We start from the raw sequence: 27,680 nt of genomic DNA on the forward strand, positions 1-27,680 counted from the left end.
AAAAATTCCCTAATGGTGGACAGAGCTGTCCCTACGGACCCCAGGCAGCACAGGGTCAGCAGCCAGAGCGCCTGGACTTCCAAGAGCTAAGCAGATCAAAGTAAGCATATCTATCACACTGAGGAGATTAAAACTTCAAGACTTCTTATAAGAAATGGAAAGAGAGGTGGATATTTTTTGCTGTATTTTAAAATTATATAGGCAGCTAGTATTGTTTTTTAAATTATTATGAAGAACAAGTTTAAGCTTTGTTGTAACAAGCGTTGTTTGCCTGGACTGTTCAAGGCCTGAATGCTTGTGTAGGACGAACTCTTTGAGTTGGCTTCTTAAATACCTTCATGCTGTTCCACATCTGATACTCCTTGATGAAACATAGGAGCGTTGTCTAATAACAGGCTTATTCAAAGTGATACAAGCTATGAAAGTGAGATCTTGGAAGAGTGTTGCTGTTTTCATAATGTAATAAAAATACTGTAATTATAAATAATAATAAAGTGTGTGCAATAAGCATGTCATAAAAATAAATTTTATATTTCCAAGATCACTGCTTTTATAATTTATACTCAGGTAAAGGAGAAAATCCCTGGAAATATTCATTTTTAGGAGGGCGTTCGTCAGACACGCCATTTTAGTGAAAGGGGTTCACAGGTTGTTAAAGTTTGGGAACCACTGATCTAAACCAAAACATAATTAAATAAAAGCATACCTTTTGTTGTCTTTCCTGTAGTCACAGCTTCTTCATTCTTGGTCTTCACATTTTGCTTACTGTCTTGTGCAAGCACAAGATCCAAAGCCTTCTGTACATCAAATTTACTATTCAACACTGCTTCCACCATCACCTGCTCTGGTACAGCTTCCCCCAGCACTTCTCTCATCTGGTCAAGGCACGAATAAAGACGAGCTACAAAAGACATCAGTAGTTATAAAATTATAAAACGTGTGTTTTCATAAAATAGCATGATAAATTACTAAAACCATACTTGCAATAAATATATTTGGGGTGGGGCAGGAACAGTAATTATAAAATCATTGCAACCTGATTTCTTCCTCTGGCAGGCTCTCTTACCCCCAGCACTGAAGAGGTTTTTCAATTATTTCACCAAATCATTACTTTAAGAAATACATCTAATGATTTTTAAATTATCTTTAAAGGGCTGAACATTTAATTATGAGGTGTTACCAACATGAACAGTATTCATGCCAAAGAAGAAATGCAATTATTCATCTTAAAACTATTCCAAGTAATTTGATAAATCATGTGATATCCATTTAACAGCACATTTTAAGTGTTTACAGATAGTGTATTTAACTTTTACGGTAAACAGCATCTTTTCAGGCCTTGGAACTTAGCAGCTGAATAAAAATAAATGGTCTCATCTTTAGATTAACACTTTAGCATTAAAGCTACCTTAAATCTTACCTTTCCTAGAAATGAGAGAGATTTCTGGGTCTTAAAATCCATATTCTTTGAAGACAGACTTCTCCATTAATATTGCGTACATTACAGAAAGTAAAGGGAAATTAAAGGGAGACTGCAGAATAAAGTGATGGACAATCCTAAAAACAATAAACCAAAATCATAGGACTAGAAAGGACCTTGAGAGGTCATCTAGTCCACTTCCCTTCACTCATGGCAGGACTAAGTATTATCTAGACCCTCCCTGACAGGTGTTTGTCTCACGTGCTCTTAAAAATCTCCAGTGATGGAATGAAAGAATATACAAAAGAAATGTCGGTTTAAAACGGAGTATAATTTACTTATTTTAAAGAGAGAGACAAAGTGGGTATTGTAATCTCTTTTATTGGACCACCTTGTGTTTTAAAAAGGACAGTCAGAAATATGCTCACTCTGGCTGTTTAGCACGGATCCCTACTACAGATCTTATATGTTTAAATCAATGCTACTTATATATCCATTAGAATAGTATTTCCTACCTCCAATGTCAATCTGACCTTGCCTTTATTTTCTAACATTACGAATATTTTACACATTGGTAAATGCCGCCCTCCCCCCTCTCCCCCTTGGAATTACATACACAGAAAACTAACAATATTATCCCTGACAAAGATAAAAAATTCACAGTCACATACCCCTAACCCTTTGTTCAATCTGAGACAAATACAGATGAATCTGACTGTTAGTCACCCCACCCCCACCACCAAAAAAAATTGTGGAACTGACATGGCATTTGCTGCTATCACTTTGTAACATGCAAGCAGAGTTAATTCTCCTTCCCTTCCCCTACCAGCTCCCCCCACCCCACCTGTGTCTGTCTTGTCTACTTAGACTGTAAGGTCTTTGGGGCAGGGATCATCATCTTCTCCATGTTTGTACAGTCCCAGCACAACGGGGAGCCTACTTGGTTGGCCTTTAGGCACTACCATAATAAACATGATTGATAATCATTCAAATTTCTGATCACAGTGAGAGCTATACAATGGAGAAGAAAACTTTCTTCATCTCCATTACAGTCACAACATACATCTTTCAAGATTTCTTTACCACACATCAATCAGAAAGATTCAGTGTGAAACTTCTGACACTGTCTCTCTATCCCCTAACTTAATGATTTATCTGTTGCAGGCCATTTAAAAACCAAGACAAAGTTAATAATGTTCAGAATTTAGGAATAAAATATCAGCAGTCAAGGACAAAAAGAAAATTACATCCTGCTACTATGAATAAAGTGATCCATTATATTTACAACATTCACAATCAGCAACCCCGAAGTCTTCCAACCCCAGCAGAGCAAAGGTGAGCCCTGACATCAAATAGGAGAAGGTAACGATTCTGACCATCCTCTTCACCAAAACTCTACACTACCAAGATTTAAAGCAATGCCAGCTTTACGTGCTGAGCCAAAACCCATACGACATGTCTCATGACTGTAATGGCAACCATAAGGTCTTTGAGGCTCTTTTTAAGAGAAATTAAACGCACAAAACTAAGATAACACAATATTAGCATCCCACAATAAATATTTTAATGTATTAAGAATCACAGAAAGGCTATATGCTAATAGCTGTGGTTCTTCAGTCACCCTGTGCATTTATACTTGTGGGGGATGGTGCCCCTGCCACCTCAAGCTCATGAACCCCTCTTGAAAATCCTATCTGTGGGGGCTGAATGATAACCCTTTTTTAGCAAACATTCAGACTCTATAAAGGAGTGCAGCTCCGAGTTGCCTCAGTTCCTTCTCATGAACCACAGAGTCCTATGTGGATAGAGAACTGTTGGGTAAAAGAGAAGGTGGGAGGTAAGTGTGAATGTGCAGAAGCAACTTTCAAAGAATCACTGTTACTGGGAGGTTTTTTCTTCAGTGGACCCCTGCACATTCTGACTACTGGGGGATTAGTGAGTAGTACAGCCCCAGTGGAATGTAGCCTGAAGAGTTCTCAGGAAAAGACTGCAGAACAGCTCTACTAAACCCATCATTAGAGTGTGATGCTAAATTTAAGGAATAGAGTTTACTGAGTTTATAAACAAAAAAGAAAAGGAGTACTTGTGGCACCTTAGAGACTAACCAGTTTATTTGAGCATGAGCTTTCGTGAGCTACAGCTCACTTCATCGGATGCATAGCATATCGTGGAAACTGCAGAAGACATTATATACACACAGAGACCATGAAACAAAACTTCCTCCCACCCCACTCTCCTGCTGGTAACAGCTTATCTAAAGTGATCATCAAGGAGGGCCATTTCCAGCACAAATCCAGGTTCTCACCCTCCCCCCCCCCAACAGACACACATACAAACTCACTCTCCTGCTGGTGATAGCCCATCCCTCTTTGAAACCTCTCTTTATAATGCGCATGATAATCAAGGTGGGTCATTTCCAGCACTAATCCAGGTTTTCTCACCACCACCCCCCCCACACACACACCCCCCTCCAAAAACCACACACACAAACTCACTCTCCTGCTGGCAATAGCTCATCTTACAATGTGCACAGCAATAATCCAAGTTTAACCAGAACGTCTTGGGGGGGGGTTGTAGGAAAAAAAAACAAGGGGAGATAGGCTACCTTGCATAATGACTTAGCCACTCCCAGTCTCTATTCAAGCCCAAATTAATAGTATCCAAATTGCAAATGAATTCCAATTCAGCAGTTTCTCGCTGGAGTCTGGATTTGAAGTTTTTTTGCTGTAAGATAGCAACCCTCATGTCTGTGATTGCGTGACCAGAGAGATTGAAGTGTTCTCCGACTGGTTTATGAATGTTATAATTCTTAACATCTGATTTGTGTCCATTTATTCTTTTACGTAGAGACTGTCCAGTTTGACCAATGTACATGGCAGAGGGGCATTGCTGGCACATGATGGCATATATCACATTGGTGGATGTGCAGGTGAACGAGCCTCTGATAGTGTGGCTGATGTCAGAGGCTCGTTCACCTGCACATCCACCAATGTGATATATGCCATCATGTGCCAGCAATGCCCCTCTGCCATGTACATTGGTCAAACTGGACAGCCCACCCCTCATGGTGGGGGTCCAGGGCAGCCGCCCGGCCCCGCAAACTCCGGGGTCTGTGTCTGGGGCAGCTGGCCCGCCCCACGTGGCAGGAGTCTGGGGTCCAGGGCAGTCACCCAGTCCTGCAAGCTCTGGTCAGCTCTGGCTGGCCCGGGGCAGGTGGCCCGGCAAAGGTCCGGGTGGGAAGGCAGCCGACCCCATGGGAGTCCAGGCGGGCAGGCAGCCGGCCCCGCGCAGCAGAATTCTGGGGTCCAGGCTCAGGGGCCAGGCTGCTGCTGCCCAGCCACCTGGCCCCTGAAGCTCAGGTAACACATTGTGAATTAAGCTGACAACCACTGCCTTATGTAATGTGGTATGAGATTAGTCATTAGGATTTGTAATTCTTCACTAGCTCTCCTGACAGAAGTAATAGTCATGAGAAATGCCATTTTATAAAGATAAATGTGTAAGGGTACAATCCCCCCTAAGGCACTGTTTTCCAAACTTTTGAATGCTGGCTTACCTCTGGGAAAATGAAACCAACTGTGCCACCTCTGCTACACTGCCATGTGCTGTTAAAGAACTACGTATCTTAAATTTATACATCTTCCATGAGCTTTACCCTCCAGACACCATCCATCCTAGGATAGAGTTTCCCCAGAAAGATTCACATGATAAGTAAGGCAGATCCTCTGTTCTTGGGCTTCACAATCTATAAAAGGCCTGTGATGGGGTGTACACCTCACCCTCACCCTTAAGGGGTTAACGGAGGCCAGATGGGCCAATTAACCTATTAGGCTGAAGGCTGAGAGAAAAGCCTTAATTAGAAGAAGCTCATCTGTGCAGGAACTGGCGGAGCCTATATAAGCCAAGAGGCTGGCAACAGAAGAGGCTGCTGGGAAAGGCTGCAGTCACTCCGTGGGAAAAGGGAAGAGTGTTTGGAGGCTACAGAGACGTGTAGGCTGCAGTTGTTCCCTGGGAGGAGGGAGTGCTGAAGGTGGCAGACCCAAAGATGGAAGGGAGAGCCCGAAGGTTACGAAAGGGCTCAGGGAAATGCAGCAAGGTACAGAGTGAAACAGACCTTGACTGCTGACTAGAGGGTCGCTGAACCGGAACCCGAAGTAGAAGGCGAGCCAGGGTTCCCCAACCAGCCACAGGAGAAGTGGCACCAGCAGGGCAGTATGCAGGAAGACTGCCTGAGCCTGTATGTGGGAAGGCGGAACCCAACCCCCCCCCCCCCCCCCCCGGGAAGGCAGAAGCCAAAATAGTGACCAAGCCAGGGAACTGAGTCACAAAAAGGCTGCAGCAGCTCCTGGGGCGAGAGACAAGTTGCAGACAAAGAGACAGAGGCAGAGAAACAGTGTGCAAAATCAGGAAGGGGTGCTGACCTGTTGAACTATTCCCCAGAATGACAAGAAGGAAGCACCATACCTGCAGTGAACTGAGCACCCCATCACAAATAAGCAAGTCATATCCATAGGACCACTTCAGCAATTGGACAGGTCCCTGCATAAAATCCTTTCAAAGTCACAAGGACAGAGACAGAGCTGCCCCCAAAGTCAGAGACATCATGCTCTTGGTGACAAGGCAAACATGAATGACCCTCAAATCCCATACTGGATGGCACAGAGACCGTTGCCAGTCCCAAAACGCAGATTCATGCTAGAGGATTTTGAAACTGTTCCAGACCAGAAGATAATGTATCTAGAGAAGCTATAATAATAATGGGGATGCTAATATTTAAAACCTGAGTTCAACAGCAAGGCTCGAGGATGTGGACAGAGTCAAAGAGATGTGGACAACAGAAAAGTCTCCAGGTGGTGCTGGGATCACTGCATTGTAGACTTCAGTGCTGGTGTGGTTGCTCTGGAATATTATCCTTAGAATGGGGCCAGTGTTTTTTTCTGTTTTGAGAGACATTCTCAGTACTAGATAAAGAATCTCTCTTCTCCTTTCTCTTGGCAGAAAAGTTAAGAGAAATATGGTACAGAGAGATATTAAAAGCATGGTAGCTCACATGGGCTGGGTCATCAGGGCCAGACTTCTGGGTTCAAGGAGGCATCATTTTTTCCAAAGGTCTGATAACAAAGTTGTCCGGAGGCCCTCTGAAGTATCAGGTTTTGTTTGCTTGCTGCCAGAACCAGGTTGAAGAGTCTTAGCAAGGTTCATCAGTGCAAAAAACTCAGTGGTTCATTGATCGTCACATTAAATGGAAGAGTCATGGACTTAGAGAAACTTGTGCTCAACCTCACTTAAAGTCTAGTGCTGAAGCCAGCATGAAGGCAGATGTCTTGGGCCATTATGTGGTCATGGGCTTCATCACCAAAGACAGACACTGTGGGCCCTGGATGGAACCCTGGCCTTCTGGAGTCTCAGCCTATGCATTCAAGTTTTCTCTCATGACATATAGAGTCAGAGTTGTCTGTCCGAACAAGCTTGAGTTTAGAGAGCCTTGCAAACCAACATTACTACAGAGCGGGCCCTCCCAGACAGATGAGACACCATGCACATCAGATTTCCCCCCAAAATTGAGGGATATCACAAACCCTTTGGGAGACCAGGTGTAGGACCACTGAGGTTTCAAAGAGACAACTGAGGGGGGAGTATGATAGAGGTCTAAAAAATCATGTGTGGAGAAAGTGAATAAGGAAGTGCTATTTACCCCTTCACATAACACAGGGATGAGGGGATACACAATGAAATCAATAGGCAGCAAAGTAACATAAAGAAGGACTTCTTCAGACAATGCACAGTCAACCTGTGGAATTCACTGCCAGGGGATACTGTAAAGGACAAAAGTATAACTGGTTTCAAAAAAGAAAGAATTAGAAAAGTTCATGGATCCATCCAATAGATCCATCAATGGCTATTAGCCAAGATGATCAGCAACTCAACCCCTACACTCAAAGTCCTTAAAATTCTGACTGCTCGAAGCAGGGACTGGACAACAGGGGATGGATCACTCAATAAATACCCTGTTCTGTTCACTCTCTCTGAAGTTTCTGGCACCAGCCACTGTTGGAAGACATGATCCTGGAACAGATGGACCACTGGTCTAATCAAGTATAGCCATGCTTATATTTTTATGTAAAGTCGTGCAAGTTACACAAAAAAAGCAGAAAACTTTCTCAAAACTACCAAAAATCCGCTACTAACTATAAACACACCCACACCCACGTATATAAAGCTGAGAAGACGTGCTAAGTAAGGGTCTGAAGGTGCGGGCCTGGACCCAGCAAAGGTTTCTGTATACTCTCCACCACAACAGTAAAGAAACTGATGCTGTTAGAGTCAAAGATTACAAGACCAAAGGGATCATTGTGATCATCTAGCCTGAACTCCAGTATAACACAGTTCACAAAACCTCCCCAAAATAATTCCTAGAGCATATATTTAAAAACTGTCAGTGATGGAGAATCCACCACAACAGCTGGTAAACCGTTCCAGTGGTTAATTAGGCTCACTGATAAGCCTTATTTCCAGTCTGAATTTATTTAGCTTCAACTTCCAGCCATTACATCATTATACCGATCTCTACTAGACTGAAGAGCCCATTATTAAATATTTGCTCCCCATGTAAATACTTACAGACTAATCAAGTCATCCCTTAACCTTCTCTTTGTTAAGCTAAATAACTGAGTTATTTGAGTCTATCACTATAAGGCAGGTTTTCCAATCCTTTAATCATTCTCCTGGCTCTTCTTTGAGCCTTCTCCAATTTACCACCTCCTTCCTGAATTGTGGACATCAAAACAGGACACAGTGTTCCAGATGCAGCCACACTAGTGCCAAATATAGGGGAGATAAAACCTGTTTACTCCTACTCGAGGTTCCCCTTTATGCATCCAAGAATCACATAAGTTCTTTTGGCACAGCATCCCAACATGGGAGCTTATGTTCAGCTGACTATGCACTATGACTTCCAAATCTTTTTCATAATCACTACTTCCCAGGATAGAGTCCCCCATTCTGTAATATGACCTACATTCTTGTTCCTATTTGTATACATTTACATTTAGCCATATTAAAACATTTTGTTTTCCTGCACCCAGTTATCCAAGCGATCCAGATCACTCTTAATCATTGACATGTCCTCTTCATCACTTACCACTCCCCCAATTTGTGTGTCATCTGCAAATCTTATCAGTGATGCTGACAGGTTTTCTACCAGGTCATGGATATAAATGTTAATTAGCTCAGGACCAAGAACTGATGCTGGACACACACATGCTTGATGACAATTACATTTTGAGACCTAACAGTTTGCCAGTTTTTAAACCATTTAAAGTACAAGACTTTAATTTTGTAAGAGACACAAGGTGGGTGAGGTAATATCTTTTATTGGACCAACTTCTGTTCATTAAAGAGGCAAGCTTTTGAGCTCCACAGAGCTCTTCTTCGGGTCTAATTCGGACAGTTGGCCCAACAAGAGATATCACCTCATCCACCCTGTAGATTTCATATCCTGGGACCAATATGGCTACAACAACATGGCAAACAACAAACATTAATTTTATATTGTTCTGATTTTTTTAAATCAAAATGTTGTGCGATACCAAGTCAAACACCTTACAGAAGTCTAAGTATATTACACTAACACTGTTACCTTTATCAACCAAACTTATCTCATCCAAAAAAGGTATCAAGTTAGTTTGACAAGATCTATTTTCCATAAACCCATGTTGATTGCATTAATTACATTACCCTCGTTTAATTCTTTATTAATCAAGTCCCATATCAGCCACTCCATTATCTTGCCTAGGACTGGTGTCAGGCTGCCAGGCCTATAAATTACCCAGGTCATCCCATTTACCATTTTTAAATATTGGGACAACATTAGATTACTTCCAGTCTTCTGGAACTTCCCCACTGTTCCAAAACTTACTGAAAAGCAACCTTAACAGTCCAGTGAACTTCTCAGCCAGCTCTTTTGGAACTCTTGGGTACAAGTTATCTGGCCTTTCCGATTTAAACATGTCTAACTTTAGCTTTTGTTTAACATCCTCCTGAGATACTAGTGGAATAGAAAGAATGTTATCACCATATGTGAGACTATATCTCCCCCTCCCCACATACAGAACAGAAATATTTATTGAACACTTCTGCCTTTACTGCATTATTATTGATAATTCTACCATTTCCATCTAATAATGGATCAATACCATTGTGAGGAGTCTTTTTGTTCCTAACTTTTTTTTTTTTTTTTAAAAACCTCTTAATGTCCTTAACTCTGCTGACCAAAAATTTCTCCATGTGTCCCTTAGCTTCCCTTATCATTATTCTACAATTTCTAACTTCCAATTTATATTCATTATTATCAACTTCCTCTTTTTATATATATATATATATATATAAAAATAATTTTTAAAAAATGTATAGCTCCCTTCACTTCCCCTCTAAACAAGGTCAGTTTTTAAACCAGTACAACCTTCTTCCTCTATTGTGGCTTTTGGGGCATCTAGTAAAGTGTTCTTAAATGATTCCCAATTCTCATTCACATTTTTCTAATTAAATTCTTCCAGCTAGCTGACTTGGCTCAAAATTGTTTTCAGCTTTGTGAAATTTGCCCTATTAGAGCACCAAGTACATATATTACTGGTCTGGCCTTTATTCAGCTTGCACATTATAAATGTGATCAAGTGACGATCAACCGTGCTCACTCATACAGTCTCTTATACAAGTTACAAATGGCATCACTCACGCTACGTCAGAGTCAGTTTTCCACAGGGTTTGTGCAACCAGCGCATTGTTCCCCTTAAATGGAAATGTACAGAGGCTCTCATAAATGATGATACAGTATTCAGAGTAAAGTTAACTTGGAAAGTTTCTACATGCTGACTATTTTATGGTATACATTTAACAAACTACATATTTAACAAGAAAACTAACAATGATACACGTAGTATAAGCAATGTGGCTAATTTAACAATGGTGGGGGTCTTTCACAGATCACCAAATCAAACCAGAGAACAGGATGAATTACTCCTTTAACTCCTCCTCTGAAACGTGTGGAAAGAAAAACTCTTATGGGAAATTCAATTTGGGAAATATATCCTGGAAGTCTCATGCGGATAGTAATAAAATATTATTAAAATTTCTCAAACTTATTTAAGATGGTTTTCTAACACAAAAAGTATTGCACCCATATAAGAACTATTTTGGACCTCATTATGGTGAATAAAGCTGAATTAATCACTGGACTCAGAGTTTGTGGTTGACTAGTGATCACTTATCATGACCTGATTATATTACGGGCAAAAAGAGGATGGCTCCAACCAGTAAAATATATACTTGGTACTTCAAAAGTGCTAAGTTCCCAATGCTGAGAACAATTATGAACAAAACTGGTTGGGAGGAAAATTCAGAAAGAAAAATGTCAATGAAAATTTTGAGTTCTTTAAGAAGAGTTTATTAGATGATCAAAAAGTTACAATTCTACTACCAAAAGAGAGGACAACTGTGGCTAAAACCTATCCTGGTTTAGTGCCCAAGTGGAGGCAGTAATTGGAAATGAAAAAGCAATTTATAACACATGAAAAATAGATAGCAATCGATAAAAATTAGAAGTTAAAAGTGCTGAAAATTGATTAGGGAAGCTGAAGGCAACAGGGAAAAATATATGGTTGGCAGAACTATGGACAATAAAAAGGTAGAGGTTTTATTTTTTGTTTTGTTTTATTTTAAGTATGTAAGCAACGTAAGTAATCCTAATAATGGAATAAGTCCATTACTTGATGGAGATGGCAAAATTCTTAATCAGGATGCAGAAAAAGCAGGGCGTTCAATTAATCTTTCTGGTCTGCATTGGAAAAGAAAACAGGATAATGAATTCATAACACATGAGGATGATGAAGTACCTTCCAGTCCCTTAGTAACCAAGGAGGACATTAAACCTCATTTACCAAGGATAAACATATTTAAATCAGGAGGCCCAGATAACTTGCACCCAAAAGTCCAAAAGAGTTGGCTCGGAAGACCTCTGGCCTGACTATGTTAATTTTTAATATATCTTGTAATACCGAATAAATTCCAAAAGACTTGAAGAGTACTAATGTAGTGCCATTATTCAAAAAAAAGAGCAAGTGAGATAACCTGGACAATGGCCCTATTAGACTGACATAAATCCCAGGCAAAGTAATGAAAAGCTGACACAAGATTCAATTAATAACGAATTAAAGGACAGAAATATAGTTAATGCCAGTAAACATGGCATAAAAGAAAAAAGGTCAAAAAATCTGATTTCATTCTTGGATGAAATTACAAGTTTGGTTGATAAAGGTAACTGTGAAGACAGATGTAATATACTTACACTTTTGTATGACATTTAACTTCATACCACACAACCTTCCAATTAAAAAATTAGCACTATATAATATCAATAGAGCACACACAAAATGGATTAAAAACTGGCTGACAGATCTCACAAAGTATACAACAGGGAATTATCATTGAATGGGAATATTTCTAAAGGGGATCCAGAGGAATCGGTACGAGACTTTAGTCCACGTTTTCATCAGTGACCTGGAAGTAAATATAAAAACACTACTGACAAAACTTGCCTGTGACCACAAAGATTGGCAGAGTAGTAAATAACGACCAGGACAAGGCAGTCACAGAGAGAGATCTGTATCTCTTGGTAAACTGGAGCCATTCAAACAAAATGCATTTTAATACAGCAAAATGAAAGTTATACGGTCAGGAAACAAGGAATTCAGGCCATATCTAAAGAATGGGTGGGGTGTCTGTATTCTAGAAAGCTATAACTCTCAAAAGGATTTAAGAGTCATAGTGGCTAAGCAATTCAACAGGAGTTTCCAGTGCAAAGCTGTGGCTAGAAGGACAAATGCAATCCTTGGATAAACAGGAAGTTGTAAGAAAGAGTGGGGAGGCAATTTTACCTCTGTATGACATTTGTGAGACCAATACTGGAATATTGTACCCAGTTCTGGTGTCCCAAAAAAGTAGCAGCGGTGACTTGATTATAATATATAAGTACCTTCACAAGGACAAAATACTGGATACACTAAAGGACTCTTTAATCTAGCGGAGAAAGACATAAGATTCAAAAGCTAGAAATTGAAGCCTTCTAGAGATTATTTTTAAATGTATTATTAGATATGACCATTCCTTAGAATTCATGGGTGTTCTACTATTTGGCCCCAAAATGGTGAGCAGTTTGATAAAGTCAGTTAGTAATAAAAGTCGGTTAGCAATAAAAGATAATTCAATATAAGAGGATTTCAGCAAAGGGCTTTAAATCACAGAAGAATGAAAACATGACTGAACTGATTAACTGTTCTTAACAATTACCTTGATCGACTCCAGTTAGCTGCTGATTGGATGTAATATTCTTGGCAGGTTCTTGCACATCTTCATAGCCATACTCTTCTTCTAATCGCTCAGCAAATGCTGAGGGTTTGTCACGTCTTGAGTAAATAAACTGAGCAGCTACAACAACCAGGAGCAGAACATTAAAAATAGTTTCCCTTCAAACAAGTATCCCATTGTTTGAATACAAAAGCTAGCTAAAGAAAATACATACTGATGGTAGCCTGCATTAATTAATCTGGAAAAAAGAATCTCATTTTGCAATTATTAGCCTCAAGGACTGCACTGGGCAAAGGAAAGTTCATACTTAAATACTGCGGATGGCCCCCTTCCACCAAAAGAGGAGAGACCTTATGCAGAAGTCAATATCCATGTACCTTTTAATATAACTCACAATTCTACCCAGTTCAGTATTCTGTAACAAAAAAATCAAGTTTATGAAGACTTTCAAAGGCAAAAAAAAATTCTAGACCAAGAGTTCTCAAGTATTTTTACTTAGGACTCAACTTATAACTTTATGACCCCAAATCTCAAAAACCTTTGCACTGTTTCAGCTTTAAAAAAAGCACATTAGCCATAATTAGTTTGTTTTAAAGTCCAGTGTGGTGTAGGGTTAAAGTAGCATTTACTAGTTTCTATCTATTCATAACAAAGCTTATTCAATTAATTCAGCCCATTTTTCTGTTCTTGAGCTTTAATTTTTACAAAAACAGGCCATGATTCAAAGTACTTTAGCATATGTTTAAAATTTAAACACATGCATAAATCCCACCCCTAATAAGCGAAGCACCTAAATCATATGCTTAAATGTTTTGCTGAATCCTGGCCCTAGTCATTATTCATAATTTTCAAAGTTTATGTAAAGAAATTTCACACTAGGAGTCGTCTGTGAACATTCACTACAACTATTTGCTATATTTTATTTATGGTGTGTGAGCAGATTCTTGAGACATTTGGTTTTGTTTCTACTTTGTCACTGGATGGCTAAAGCTTTTTAAATGAGAAAAGCAAGCCTTGTCCACACACAAATATTCTAGCTTCCATGCAAAAACAAGAGTTCAGTGACTCCTCAAACATTGCTGTAATAATAAATAATAATAATTTCTACAAATGATCACGAGTAGCAAAAACACACACCATACAGACATGGTCAAAGAAAACAGCTATTCATTATTTGACCAAGTGGTCCCATACACCATAATGTAATATTCGCAAAACGCCAACTTTTATTGTGAACAAATACAAATTTGATAATCTCATCTTTTAAGAAGTTATAGTCTTAACAAATGTTTCTTAAATGCACATCACCCAATAGTTTATATTCAATCATCTTAGTTGCTGCTATCTTGCAAAGCTATCTTTCTAGATGTAACCAGCATTAGGCACTTTTTAAATAAAAGCTTACTGTTGAAAGATTTTGTAGGGAATCAGGTGCACACAAGCCTCAGCACAGCTATGCAACCCACTTGTTTAAAAACAGAATACATCTAGAGTGTCTTTTCATTTGTTTGTTTACAAGGTGAGAGGACCTCCTCACTCCTTACAAAAAGGACAAAAAAACCCACCAGCAAAGTTTAAAAATGAACACGAAGCAATTTAATTTTAAATAGGGGAACATGACAAAAATATTGTAAATACATACCTATGTCTGCAACTGCTTACTATAGAATAAAGAGTAACCAGACTGACAAATGACTATATTTGTAAAGGTATTTAGTTGCCTAAACAAGAAGATGTGTGTCTAGTGGGATTTTCAGAAGTGCCTAGGACCCTAATTCCAACTGATTTCAATAGCAGTAATGCACCTAAATACTTTTAAAAATCTGGCCCACGTAGCTTTGTTCTGGAAATAAATGTATGTTTTTGCAACTGCTGCTCCAATCACATTCCAAATATAGCACTACTCAGCCAGCCTTGCCTTCGTTGACTTCTCAGTTCTTTTACCCATCAGAAAGTCCCAATATTCTGTACAATTTTTTATCATCTATATTTGTTCAAATTTCTCCAAATGAGACTTGCATAGACAAACATTTGAACTAACCTGTTGAAGGGGAAATACAACAATCATCCTCTACTGATTGGCCATAAAGATCATCATCTTCAAAATCTAAGAGGCAGAAACAGTAAGAATTAATCTGCATATAATTTATTTTTAAATATTTAACAAGTACGGAGTGTTTAAAAGCAATTTCTTAAATATTTTTAAAAACCCTCTCCCCAATTACATTATAATAATTATTCCACTTCAGTATTTCTAAGGTTCATCAATAAAAAGTGTCTTTTAATCAGCTATAAGTAAGAATAGTAATACATGTATTGTTAATATTCAATAGGCTATGTATAGGACAGTGAAAAAAATTCAAGAACCTTCTAATTCTTTTCTGCACCCCTCTAACATGGAACCTAAGCAAATCATGGGACTGTCTGTATAGGAATATATATGAAATAAAATAATCAGCATATTTCCTACTAGAATATTTAACTTCAAGGATAAATTTATAAAACCACATACCTAAAGTACTTTCACGTGCACTGAGCATTCACACACGCAGGATGGTTTAGTATAAGATACTACAATAGAACACACTTACACAACAGAAAATGTAACTACAGCTGTACTTCTATTACTGTACTATATTATATAACATAGTACATAACAGAGAAGGGCTACTAGGATGATCCGAGGAATGGAAAACTTGTCTTATGAAAGGAAACTCAAGGAGCTTGGCTTGTTTAGCCTAACCAAAAGAAGGTTGAGGGGAGATATGATTGCTCTCTATAAATATATCAGAGGGATACATACCAGAGAGGGAGAGGAATTATTTAAGCTCGGTACCAGTGTGGACACAAGAAAAAATGGATATAAACTGGCCATCGGGAAGTTTAGACTTGAAATTAAACGAAGGTTTCTAACCATCAGAGGAGTGAAGTTCTGGAATAGCCTTCCAAGGGAAGCAGTGGGGGCAAAAGACCTATCTGGCTTCAAGATTAAACTCAATAAGTTTATGGAGGAGATGGTATGATGGGTAACATGATTTTGCCAATTAATTGATCTTTATTCATGGTAAATAGGCCCAATGGCCTGCGATGGGATGTTAGATGGGGTGGGATCTGAGTTACTACAGAGAATTCTTTCCTGGGTATCTGGCTGGTGAATCTTGCCCACAAGCTTAGGGTTTAGCTGATCGCCATACTTCGAGTTGGGAAGGAATTTTCCTCCAGGGAAGATTGGAAGAAGCCCTTGGGGGGGTTTTCTCCTTCCTCTGTAGCATGGGGAACGGGTCACTTGCTGGAGGATTCTCTGCACCCTGAAGTCTTTAAACCATGATCTGAGGACTTCAATAGCTCAGACATAGGTGAGAGGTTTATTGCAGAAGAGGGTGGGTGAGATTCTGTGGCCTGCATTGTGCAGGAAGTCAGACTCGATGATCATAATGGTCCCTTCTGACCTTAATGTCTATGAGTCTATAACAGAAAATTATACTAAATGCCATTATTTCAGCCAAAAAGCAAGGATCCTGTACCATTATTGAAATATAACATACATTTTCCCAACCAGGAATTTCTCTGCACTCAACAAATTGATTGGTCTAATCTGCAGGGTTTGAAAGATTTCCCCGATATTTTCTAGCAAGGTGAAGAACACCAGTGTTGCCATCCCCCAGCTATTCACAACCTTGCATATTAAAACATTAAAAACAAACAAACAAAAAAAAATAACTATGGCACTATCAACTTTCTATTTTGGGAAACTTTAACAATTGTAGTTTACTCTCCTTCCTGTATTAATGTTATACTTTGTTTCTCTTTCCTACCTTCACTACACTTTTTCTTTTCTCTTGTAGATTGTTCTCTTTCTGATATGTTAAGTGTGATGTTCCCTCATATCCTTTTTACTCTCTCCATCCATTTACATATTTTCTCTCTTTTTTCCCTTTACACTGTGGTCTGTTCTACAACTTCTCCCCCATATATTTCTGTGTCTCTCTCCTTCTCCCACTCTCATTTAAAAAAAAAATCACTATCAGTTCTGCATTTTTTTAAATTTATCGTCCCCTTATATTACAGTTATTCCAAGAATAAGAACTTTGCTGACTTTTAGAGAAGGAATGGAAAACATTTAGCACCGAGTAAGTGTCCTTCTAGCAATGTGATTGCTCATGTTTTTTGTAGATTTTCCTTCTATTTCCTTTTAAATATGAATTACAATGTCATTAAGTAATAACCATATCCTCAGTTAAATAAACTTTGGCCTCCTTGGGAAGAAGCATGATCTATTTTGAAGGAATGAGCATAAGATTGAGAGCCACAATGTCCTGGCTCTTTCAATGACTGTTCCATCTCTTGCCTCACTTCTCCATCTACAAAATAGGAAAATACTATAAGAGTACTGAGAAGATTAACAGAGCAGCTTTATGGACATGTAAAGCTATGTAAAGATAATATTAATTATTTCTAATAAATATGTCTATGTTTATTCAGATCAGGATATGGCTCTCAAAGCTCATTAAAAGGAAGCAAATGATACCAATAATATGGAAAAGAAACTTATTTTCAACGCTTAGTATTTACAAATACATAGTGAACATAATTACAAAGAACAAAATATATACTAAAATATTGTTTAAAAGACGCTAGTACACACTCAACAGTTTAAAATATATATAATTTGTTTTAAAAAGTCATGAAGAATGAAGTAGCTAGCATGCTAACAAAACTATGCACACTCCTTAATAACAGCTTCTACACCAAAGCAAATGTTATACCTTTCCCTACAAAAGGCACTCAGATCGATCTGGGGAATTAAAGGCTTATTGCTCTGACTACTTGATGTGACATGGACAAATCAGCTTCTGTAAAGAATAATCATACCTCTATTAGAATTCTTTGGATATGTCAATAAGCCAGTGAATAATGGAGAACAGGCTGTCATAATTATTTGGACTTTCATTAACCATTTGACAAAGTTCCTCACAAGCAGCTGCTAAGGAAACTAAACAGCAGCCATAGGGTGAAAAGTAAAGTACTACCACGGATTGGAAACTGGTTAATGGGGGCGGAGGGAGATCATTTTTCAACATGGTCAAAAACTAACAGTGAAGTGTCCCATGGTTCCACACTAGGACTGGTGTTTATTAATATATTTCCTATTAATCTGGAAAGGGGGCTGAGCAGTGATGTGGGAAATTTTGCAGATGAAACAAAATTACTGAATTAGCCACGAGGAGAGCAAATCATGATGAAATTCAAACAAAATGAACAGATACACACTGGTAAGTGCAATTCCAGTGTTGACAAATGCAAGGTATCACTCACACTCCTTACTGGGTCCTAAATTAACAGTAACTTGATAGGGAAAAAAAAACTAGATACAGGCATAAATATACTGGCATATGAAGAGAAGGGAGTTACCTTACAAGCAGAGAACGAGTGTTGACTAGGCCAATTCAGTCACAGTGGATGTAGTCCACTCCCAACAACTGATGAGGAGGTGTCCATACCAAGAGAAGGAAAATGAAAATTACAGATACAGGCAATTTTCCCTCTCTTGGTATTGATACCGCCTCACCAGTTATTGTGAGTGGACCACATCTACCATGACTGAACTGGCCTAGTCAACACTGGTTCTCCATTTGTAAGGTAACTCCCTTCTCTTCATGTGCTAGTATATTTATGTCTGTATCTGTAATTTTCACTCCATGCATCTGAAGAAGTGGGTTTTTTACCCACGAGAGCTTATGCCCAAATAAATTTGTTAGTCTTCAAGGTGGCACCGGACTCCAACTAGACAGATGGACCACTGGTTTGATCTCTTACGGTAATTCTTGTGTTCCCATCCCCAAACCAGCAACAGGTATATTTAAATTTACATAAATACATGATTTAAACCACAATTGCATTACAACAAAAAATAACATCGCTCTTCTCTTTGGACATTACGAGATTTATTCATAAATAAGTTGGGCAATTACTACTATATTCATTTTTACCCATTTGAAAATAGCTCCCTCTCCTTTTGTATTTATGATTTCTAATTTTTGAAAAAGGTAAAGGAAGAACATCAGAATTATTAAAAAGAAACCCCTGCCCCCAAGAACTCATACTGCATCAAGTGAGCACAAGAGTAGTTTGATTTTGCACTGGGAAGGAGATGGATTTTCTTCTTTTGTTTTCCCCTAAAATTTTCCAATTTTTCCACATTCAATGCAGCTTCAGCAGAGGCAGCAATGATGGGCAAGCTAGTGTAGAGAAAGGGCCAATACCTTCCTGTGATTTAGCCATGGAGTCATTCAGATATGTATTAGGACTCAACCATGACTACTCCCGGTGGAACTGAACCAGCAGCAAATTTTAAGACAGAAATACAGTAAATATACATATTCGATGTATAAATGGTCTTTCCTGTCCCTAATTTCCATGATGAATAATCTTCAGTACTGGAATGCAAAAGATTTAATATGGCCAGTCCGGCAATAGAAGTGATTTTTTTTAAATTTACCTACACAAAAATACAAAATTGCATCATCTACGCAAAAAGTAAACTCACAGCAAAACCCTAACTATGCTACAGGTAGCATGTCCCCATAATATGAGTCTCTGGGTGTGTATATATGTACGTATGTGAACGCACGTATACATACAAACACACACCCAAAACTAACAAATTTGGATACAACAGAATTTGTAGACCAAGTTTCTGATGTACATAATAAGATGTTCATTATACACATATAGCAATTAAAGACTGCAATCCAGCAAACACTTATGCAAGTAACTTTAGATGTGTGAGTAGTGTAGTCTTAATGAAAAGGATTACTCATGTGTAAAGATATCCATGTGTGTTTCCAGGATTGGGATCCAAGTGTTTAATAGGAAAACTGAAAACCACTTAAAAGTAGGGACATTTGTAGAATTTAGCCCAAGGGTTCTCAAACTGGGGGTCAGGACCCCTCAGGGAGTTGCGAGGTTATTATACGGGGGGATTGCAAGCTGTCAGCCTCCACCCAAAACCCTGCTTTGCCTCCAGCATTTATAATGGTGTTAAATATATTGAAAAGTGTTTTTAATTTATAAGTGGGGGAGGTTGCACTCAGAGGTTTGCTATGTGAAAGGGGTCACCAGTACAAAAGTTTCAGAACCACTGGTTTAGCCCCATCACAGACTAGGTGAAACTGAGTTACTCTCCAAGGGGTGAAACAATCAAGCAGAGAAATCTCCAAGCAAGTCTTAAGGTTTGTCTATATTAGGTTAATTTGCACTCCTAATGTAGATGCGTTGGACTGATGTAGTGTCACTTCCATTGGTGTAGCTTACTCCAACAAGCTATAAACGCCACTAGTGCAAACCTCATTTTACACCAGTGAAACACAACTACACTGAGGAGGCTGAATCACTATAGCTGCTCTACTGAAAAATAAGGAAAAGATTTTAGTGACTGCATGACCTGAAACTCTTATTTTCATAATATAGTTTGAGGGTGAACAGATACAAATTAGACCTGAATTGCAGCAGGGAGCTACAGAACGTGGTTAAAGAGAAATGCAAAATCATTATTTAAAATCATTGATATAGTTACACGAGTATATGAGCACCTAATATAAATTGCAGTGTAGGTAAATGGAATAGTATACCAAAGAAAGCTGCACTAACGAAGGTGTTCGTAAGAATATACTTATATGAAGGCAAATTTAAAATACACAGAGCCTTAAATACTCCCATCTTAAGACAAGTTGTCTGGAAACGAAATGCTTTATTACATGCCCTGCAAATTCCCTTTCAGGGACCTGCATGTCCTCCCCAAGAGATTAGGGACATCAACCAAACTTAAAACACAGAGGAAGGCAACTAACACCACCTTGATGTTTCAAGTGGTTGTGATGGCATAAATTGTTCCGGGAGACAAACTGACCCTTCAGTGCACAGCCAGGTTAGGTGAAAATAAGCTTGTCGTAAGTTTTAAGGTAACACTATCCACTTGAAACCCGTTTCAAACAGAGCTGGAAGTTGTGAGGTACTACACCCGCCCTGTCCTCCCCTGCCAATTTCTGTGCTTTTAAAATGCGTTTCTACTTTTTAAATATTTCTCTCTCCCGTGCCATGCTGTGAAAGTCCCACAGAGCGATGGAAACGGTTGAACTGATTTCCACAAGGGAGAGAATTAGACTGAGCACACTCACACTGCTGTCAAATGCGCTCCCTAAACAATCCCTGGAAGTCAGAGGAAAAATAGCCCCCTCCCACTCCCCCGGGGCCTAGCACCTCCCCATACACTCCACTCCTGTTCCCGGGGCCTAGCCCCGTCCATGGCCTGGCGTACACACAACACCCCCCTTCCCTCCCTGCGAGGCCGCCTGGGAGACGTGTTAATGCCGCTGGTGCTTCCTGCCGCCAGGACCGACGTGGGCGGGGGGGGTTACTGGTAGGGACCGGGGATGTGAAAGGCGGAGGCTTCTCACTACCTTCGTCGTAGTTATAGCCTCGGACGTTCCTGTGCCGGGCCATGGCGGCGGCAGCGACGTCGCTCACACTCGGTGGCGTTGGCGGCCGCAGCCTTAGGCCGCCATCTTGGTCTCCGCCTGCCCTCCGCGAATCGCTGTGCGCACGCGCGGAACAGCCCCCCTCCCGGACGTTCTGTATGCGCATGCGCACTCCCTCGCCAACTGTCCAGCCGGAGGAGCTGCTCTGAGTGCGAGTTTTCCCTTGCCCAGAGCCGCGTCAGCTACCCCTCCCACTTCCCTCCAGCTCGTGCAGCCTGACCCCGCCCTGCGGCCAACGCGGCCCGCCTGGCAGCACCGTCCAGTCTGTGCCCCGCCGTCCCCGACACGTGCACACCCTGCCAAAACCGAATTACGTCACCCCCCACGCGCACCCCCCCACGGTATCTGCGCTGCGAGTAACCGCCCCAGAGCGCCTCTCACCCGCGCCCCCTCAGAACCCCTCGCGGTCCCTGCGCACCTCCCCCCACGCCAGTGACTCCATCCACGGCCCTGACTGCGCTGTACCCCACCTAGCCCGTCCTTGCCCTACCCCCCACACACAGAGCAGGCCATCCCCGATCCCATGTACCAGCCACACTGCCCCTTCCACACACACTGCACCCTGCCCTTCTTCCCCGTGTATACCCCCTCTCCCCCGAACTCCCCAGGCTGTGCCACTGCCCTGTCAAAATTGCCCTGACACCCAGATCAACAGGCCTGGAGCGGCAAATATAATTTGTATAATTACAATTGGTTTGTATAATTTTTGGTGGTGCCCAGAACAGGTCCAAGTCCTGCCCCCCTCCCTCTGACCACACCTGCCTAACGGTCTGGGAGGGAATTTGGGTGTGGGACAGGGTTTGGGGTGCAGGCTCTGGAAGAGAGTTTGGGTGTGGGACTGGGACTGCTCAGCTTGGAAAAGAGACAACTAAGGGGGGTTATGATAGGATCTGTAAAATCATGAATGGTTTGGAGAACATACGACTTCAGTCTGGACCTTTACTGATGCATCTCAAAATGCTCTAAACCAGTGTTTCTCAACAACTGGTGCGTGGACCAGCGCCAGTCCCCGAGATCTCCCTGACACAGTTCAGGAACGCAGTAAGCCAGTCCCTGGTATCAAAACGGTTGAGAAACACTGCTCTCGATGACTAGGTCTTCTCAAATGTTAAAATCTGTGATAAATATTAAACACACTAAAGTAACAGCGTCTTTTCTATTTCATATAACACTTCTGTTAAACTTGTTCATACTTTTAACACAAATCTCATCAGTCTCTTATCAATTTATCATTTTATCACACTTCCTTGAATTTTGGTACCACTTTTACTGGCTTATTTATCACTTTTTTTATTACCCCTAATTTTTGGGACAAAAACCACATATCCTTTATTTGATAACCAAATCTAACACTGTTTTCAAGACTTAGGAAGTTTTAATTAAAGTGAATAACTTAAATAATGGCACTAGAAAATATAAACATAACTACTCTGCAATGCAGGAGAATCTACGTAGTATAATCCATACATGCCAATAATACGAAGCTTCCCTGAAGCAATAATTTTAATGGTAAAGCAGATGTAACCTTTAAAAGGAACCTGTAACTTATAATATGTCTTAGTTTAATGTGTAATTATCACTTAGCAGATAGTTTGAAAAGAAGACCTAAAAACAGTGCATTCCAAGGACAATAGCATGCAGAAGTATTATTATTTTTGTATTGCAATAGAGCTCAGGATGGCCCCATCTTTGTTCTCTTTGGAAAGCACCCAGCACAATGGGGTCCTAGTCCATGATGAGGACACCACTGTAATGCAAATAATAATAATAAATGTGCCATAGGCCTTCCCTAGGTACTGTTCACTCTGAGCCCGATATAAATATTTGGAGATGGTGACCAGCTAATGAACTGTTCAAGAACCATGTGACAGTGTCATATTTTTAAAGCTATATTTAAAGCTCAGTTAGTGGCATTCTTTTAAAGTGAATGTAATGCTCATGAAAGGGTTTACCCCCATTTAAATGCTACAGTGGTTCAGCCGCGGTGCTGCAGCTGCACCACTGTATTGCTTCAGTGTAGACACTACCTACACCTACAGGAGGGGTTCTCCCTGAGATGCGGTAGCTAAGTCAATGGAAGAATTCTTTCATCAACCTAGCACTGTCTACACTGGGGATTAGATCAGCTTAACTACATTGTTCAGGAGTGTAGATTTGTCACATCAGTGAGCGACGTAGCTGGATTGACCTAACTTTTTAGCGTAGACCAGGCCAAAGGTACAAGACTAATAGCAAAGGACATAAATTAAAACTTCTGTCTAGCCATAGATCATGTGCAATAGGATAGCAGCAATTCAAGCACTGACACAGTATCCTACCAATCTGCCTCCAACATCTTTAACCTGGAGCTAGCTCCTCTTGAGGTGAACAGGTTCATTCTCTATGATCATTCAGACCCTAGACCCTTCACTGAGACTACCTTGAAGTGATATTTCTTATGTAAGGACCTTGTACTGGGAACTGAATTGAGATCACCAATGTATTTTTCAGAGGCCGTCAAACAGCCAGCAGATAGTAATGATTTTTGGTGGTTATCAATTTGCTGATCTGAACTGTTGATCTAGAGGTATCCATAATCCATCAGTAATCATCTGTCAGATAGCTTCCTGTGTTAGTACATTTAAAAAAAGTAAATTATCATTTAATTAAAGATTTCATACTAATTTATGCCGCTTATGGGATAAAACTCCTAGATAGTGTTTATTTTCTTTAAAAAAGTGTAGTTTTCATTTTTACTGTTTTTGACAAGTAAAATGTCTTCTGAGGATCTCACAACAAATTTTCAAAAGAACCTCTTTTCTACTCATCTTGTATAATTCTCAGTCCCCAAAAGGTTCACAACAAGATTACTCGGTAGTAATTACTCAGTTCTCGACTGTGTTTAAATGACTAACAAGGCCTTCAGTTTTCTGAACAGAGAAATATTGTATAGGCTACCTTCTCCTACCTGCTCGTAGTGGAAGAATAGTCCCCACTCATTCCCAGGTTACTCAACCCTGTAACCGTCTAAAAAGCTTTAAGTATCAAGCACTCAATACAAAGATTGTGCTTAAACATTCCTTTTAAAACCACAACTAAACAGGGCATGGTTTGGAGAAAACTAATTCCAGATGGCTTACTGCACTGTCATGTGTCACTTTTGGGTTAAGTTTTAAAATATAGTGTCAATATACATAAATATGTATCTAACTGATAAATGATCTGAACTTCTCAAAAGATCTGAACCCATTTAATACATGTATATCTTTATTTAAAAAGGACACTATCTAGCTCAGAAACTGGCTAGGAGACAAAAGAGTGGGAATAAATCATTTTGCAACACAGTATTAGATTTACAGTGGGCATCGCAAGTTTGCAAATTGTGATCAGTGTTGTTGTATTCATGATCTGGAAAATGGGGTGAGCTACAGAGTAACAAAAGTTTCATATAAGACAAAATTATTTAGGTTAGTCCAGACGAGAGAATATTATGAGGAACTTCAGAGGGACCTAATTAAACGATATGAATGGGCAACAAGATGGTAAATGAAATTCAGTGTTGACAAATGCGAAGTAGTGCATATTTGGATGGAATAACTGTAACTATTTATACACCTTACAAGGTCCTAAATTAACTGTAGCAACCCAGGAAAAAGACCTGGACGTCACTGTAGGCCTGTTGCAGGGCCGTTACCCCCATCACACTTTAGGGAGGGGCATTATAGCCCCTCAGCTGAGTCCAAATGACTACACTTAACTTCAGGGAAGTATGGCCAGAGTCAATAAGGCACCCCCCCGTGGCGGGGCCTCGTGGCCAGAGTCAATATGGCTGCCCTCCTCAACAGGGCTGTTTGGCCTAGTGGCCAAGGGGGGAAGTGGGCCGCCACCAGGGCTGGGTGGCATCTGGGCTAGGGGAACCCCGGTCCTCCCTACTCCACCAGATCCCAACCCAGGGCCTTGATAGCAACAAATGGATTTACCACTAGGTCAGCGGGGATCTGTCTGAAACACACTGCCTTCGTCCCAGTTCCACAACCAGATCAACGTCTAGTTCCCCTGGGTTACTTCCTATGCTGCTTTCCAGTGTTGCTGTCCACATGTCTCCTGGGCCTCTGGGGTCATCAGCTTGAGAACCTCTCAATGACTCCATCTCCTCTTGGGCTTCTGCAGGTAGTCGGGTATCTGCCTGGGTTTCAGCACACTTGGCCTCTGCGATCTAGGGCTCCAGCAGTTCCTAGAAGTGAGCCTGCAGTGTGCATCCTCCCTCCTCAGCAGCCAGCTCCAACTGAGCTGGGCTGCTCCCTTTTATACTGAGGGTCCAGTTGGAGCATGCCCAGCAGTGGTGGGGGTGTATGGCTTCCTCTGCCCACAATATGGGGTTAACACCTGCTTGTCCAGTGCAAGGCTGGTACACCCCATCACAGGGCCATTCATTGAAGCCCTCTGTTCAATATGCTTCAGCAGCTGAAAAGCAAACAATATTCTAGGATGCATGACAAATCGAACAAAAAATTATATGGAAATACTGTAATGCTATTATGTAAATCAATGGTATTCCCTCTCATAGAACAGTGTGTTCAGTTCTCATAACCCCTAAAGAATATCACAGAAATAAAGGAGGTTCAGAAATGGATGATAAGAATTATTAGGGGCATGGAAAATCTCTTATATGAAGAGACATTGAAAAAATTGGGATTTACCTTATAGAGGAAATGAAGAAGAGAGGACATGATAAATGTATAGAATAACGAGGGCATACAGAAGATAGATCAGAAATTTCCACTACTTTTTACAAAATCCACCTCATCTGGATGCAGCCATTGATTATATTAGCCACATAAAGACATCTCACTACCAAAATTCTTGACGCAACACTTAGCATTAAAAATTTGCTGACATACATATCCCCGTGGCAGGGGGATATACAATTATAGTTGCTTGTTGGGAGAGTAGCTTGTTAAACTGGGGTGTATTTAGCTGGTAATTTTTTTGATTTTGTTTTCTGTGTTCTGAACTTTACAATTTCTGTGAATTTGCTGTTGGTAAATTGAGCAGAACCAGCATGTTACCAAGGAAATCCATACAATGCTGTCTTGAGGGGAGTTTACTCTTGTTCTTTGTTGTTTTTCTTGTTGTGTTGTTATTCTAAATACAAGTTGTCAGAGTAAAAAATATGGTTGTTCTGTGTATGAAAAACATAAGAAAAACCATCAGCAGTTCCTAGAATATACACAACCTGTTATATGAGTAAAAGTTGTTGGCCTGGAACAACCATCATTGTGATTGTGTGTTGCTGCATGCAAGTTTTTCCCCACTTACATTTCTTTGCATAAGTGAGCTCAGGATCAAGCCTATGGAATTGTGGGGCATTTGTGGCTGAAAAATGTAATGATGTACATAATGTATTTGATTATTTTGTTTTTAAGTGTGACATGGAGCATCACAATTGCCATGAGGCATATGGCCACATTCAAACTGATAACATTATACTTTGGTCTGCGACTAAAGTCTTTGAGGTTGCTACAGGAGAATCTTGAGTTCAATGTGGTGTCTTTTTCTCTGTTCCCCCTAGCTCCCTCTTTTACTGTAGCCCTGGAAAAATTCTGCAGCAGACATTGCCATTTCATCATGGAATCACAGGCACTTTGAGGGTTTATTTACTTCCCTTCTTCATGTTCAGCTAGCTTAATTTTATATTAAGACCAGATACTAGACCCAAATTTGCAGTTTTGGAACACAAAGCAGTGGAACCAGTAGAGAATGGAAACTTGGCCCTGCACCAATAATCTTGCACAATACTATCCTTTCAGCTTAGTTTTTGTCACTGGATCTGATAACCAGGAACTACTCACCAAGATGTCAATGTACTATCTAATTTGCTTCACATGTCTAAAATGTAAAATTCTATCACCCATTACTAGAACAAATGTCCTATCTTCCAGAGACTAATCTTCTATGGCAGATGCACTTTCTCAAATGTATAAATCTACTTGAAAACCAATCTGATAACATTTCATGCCTGCACAATGATGATTCATTTATATCAATATACTTGTCACTCAGACCTTTAAAAAATAATAATAATACCATGTGGCTGGGTGGGTGCTGAAAATATGCAAGGTCTTGATAATGGGAAAACATTAGCCACAAAGTGTAAAGGAGATACATGAATAAAAAAAGTTCTAGTCAAAATTTCCTAATGCATTCTGGAGTCTTTATAACACAGAGATGTATGCATTCTTTTGGTGCCACAAAAACTGCCTTGTCTAGCTGTACTTCCGCTACATTATAGATATCTATTCATCTTTCCTATTTTCATATTCCCATAATTTATAACAGCAAATAATGAACTAGACATTACAAATGCATATTTTTTATTTTGG

General features: G+C 40.0%; 1 protein-coding gene across 1 annotated transcript in view; it reads right to left on the reverse strand.

Moving 5' to 3' along the window:
* The window catches only part of HBS1L (HBS1 like translational GTPase), a 116,396-nt gene extending 94,999 nt beyond the window's left edge, over positions 1-21,397 (reverse strand). Inside the window, exons 1-4 of the mRNA XM_074948461.1 lie at positions 21,241-21,397; positions 14,823-14,888; positions 12,764-12,901; positions 707-901 (exon numbers count right to left, since the gene is read on the reverse strand). Of these exons, the coding sequence (XP_074804562.1) occupies positions 707-901; positions 12,764-12,901; positions 14,823-14,888; positions 21,241-21,283 (442 nt within the window). The 5' untranslated portion in view covers positions 21,284-21,397. The remainder of the gene's footprint in view (positions 1-706; positions 902-12,763; positions 12,902-14,822; positions 14,889-21,240) is intronic.
* Between the last annotated feature and the right edge of the window lie 6,283 nt (positions 21,398-27,680).

The sequence above is a fragment of the Natator depressus genome, chromosome 3, assembly GCF_965152275.1.
Source record: "Natator depressus isolate rNatDep1 chromosome 3, rNatDep2.hap1, whole genome shotgun sequence".
Classification (NCBI taxonomy): Eukaryota; Metazoa; Chordata; order Testudines; family Cheloniidae; genus Natator; species Natator depressus.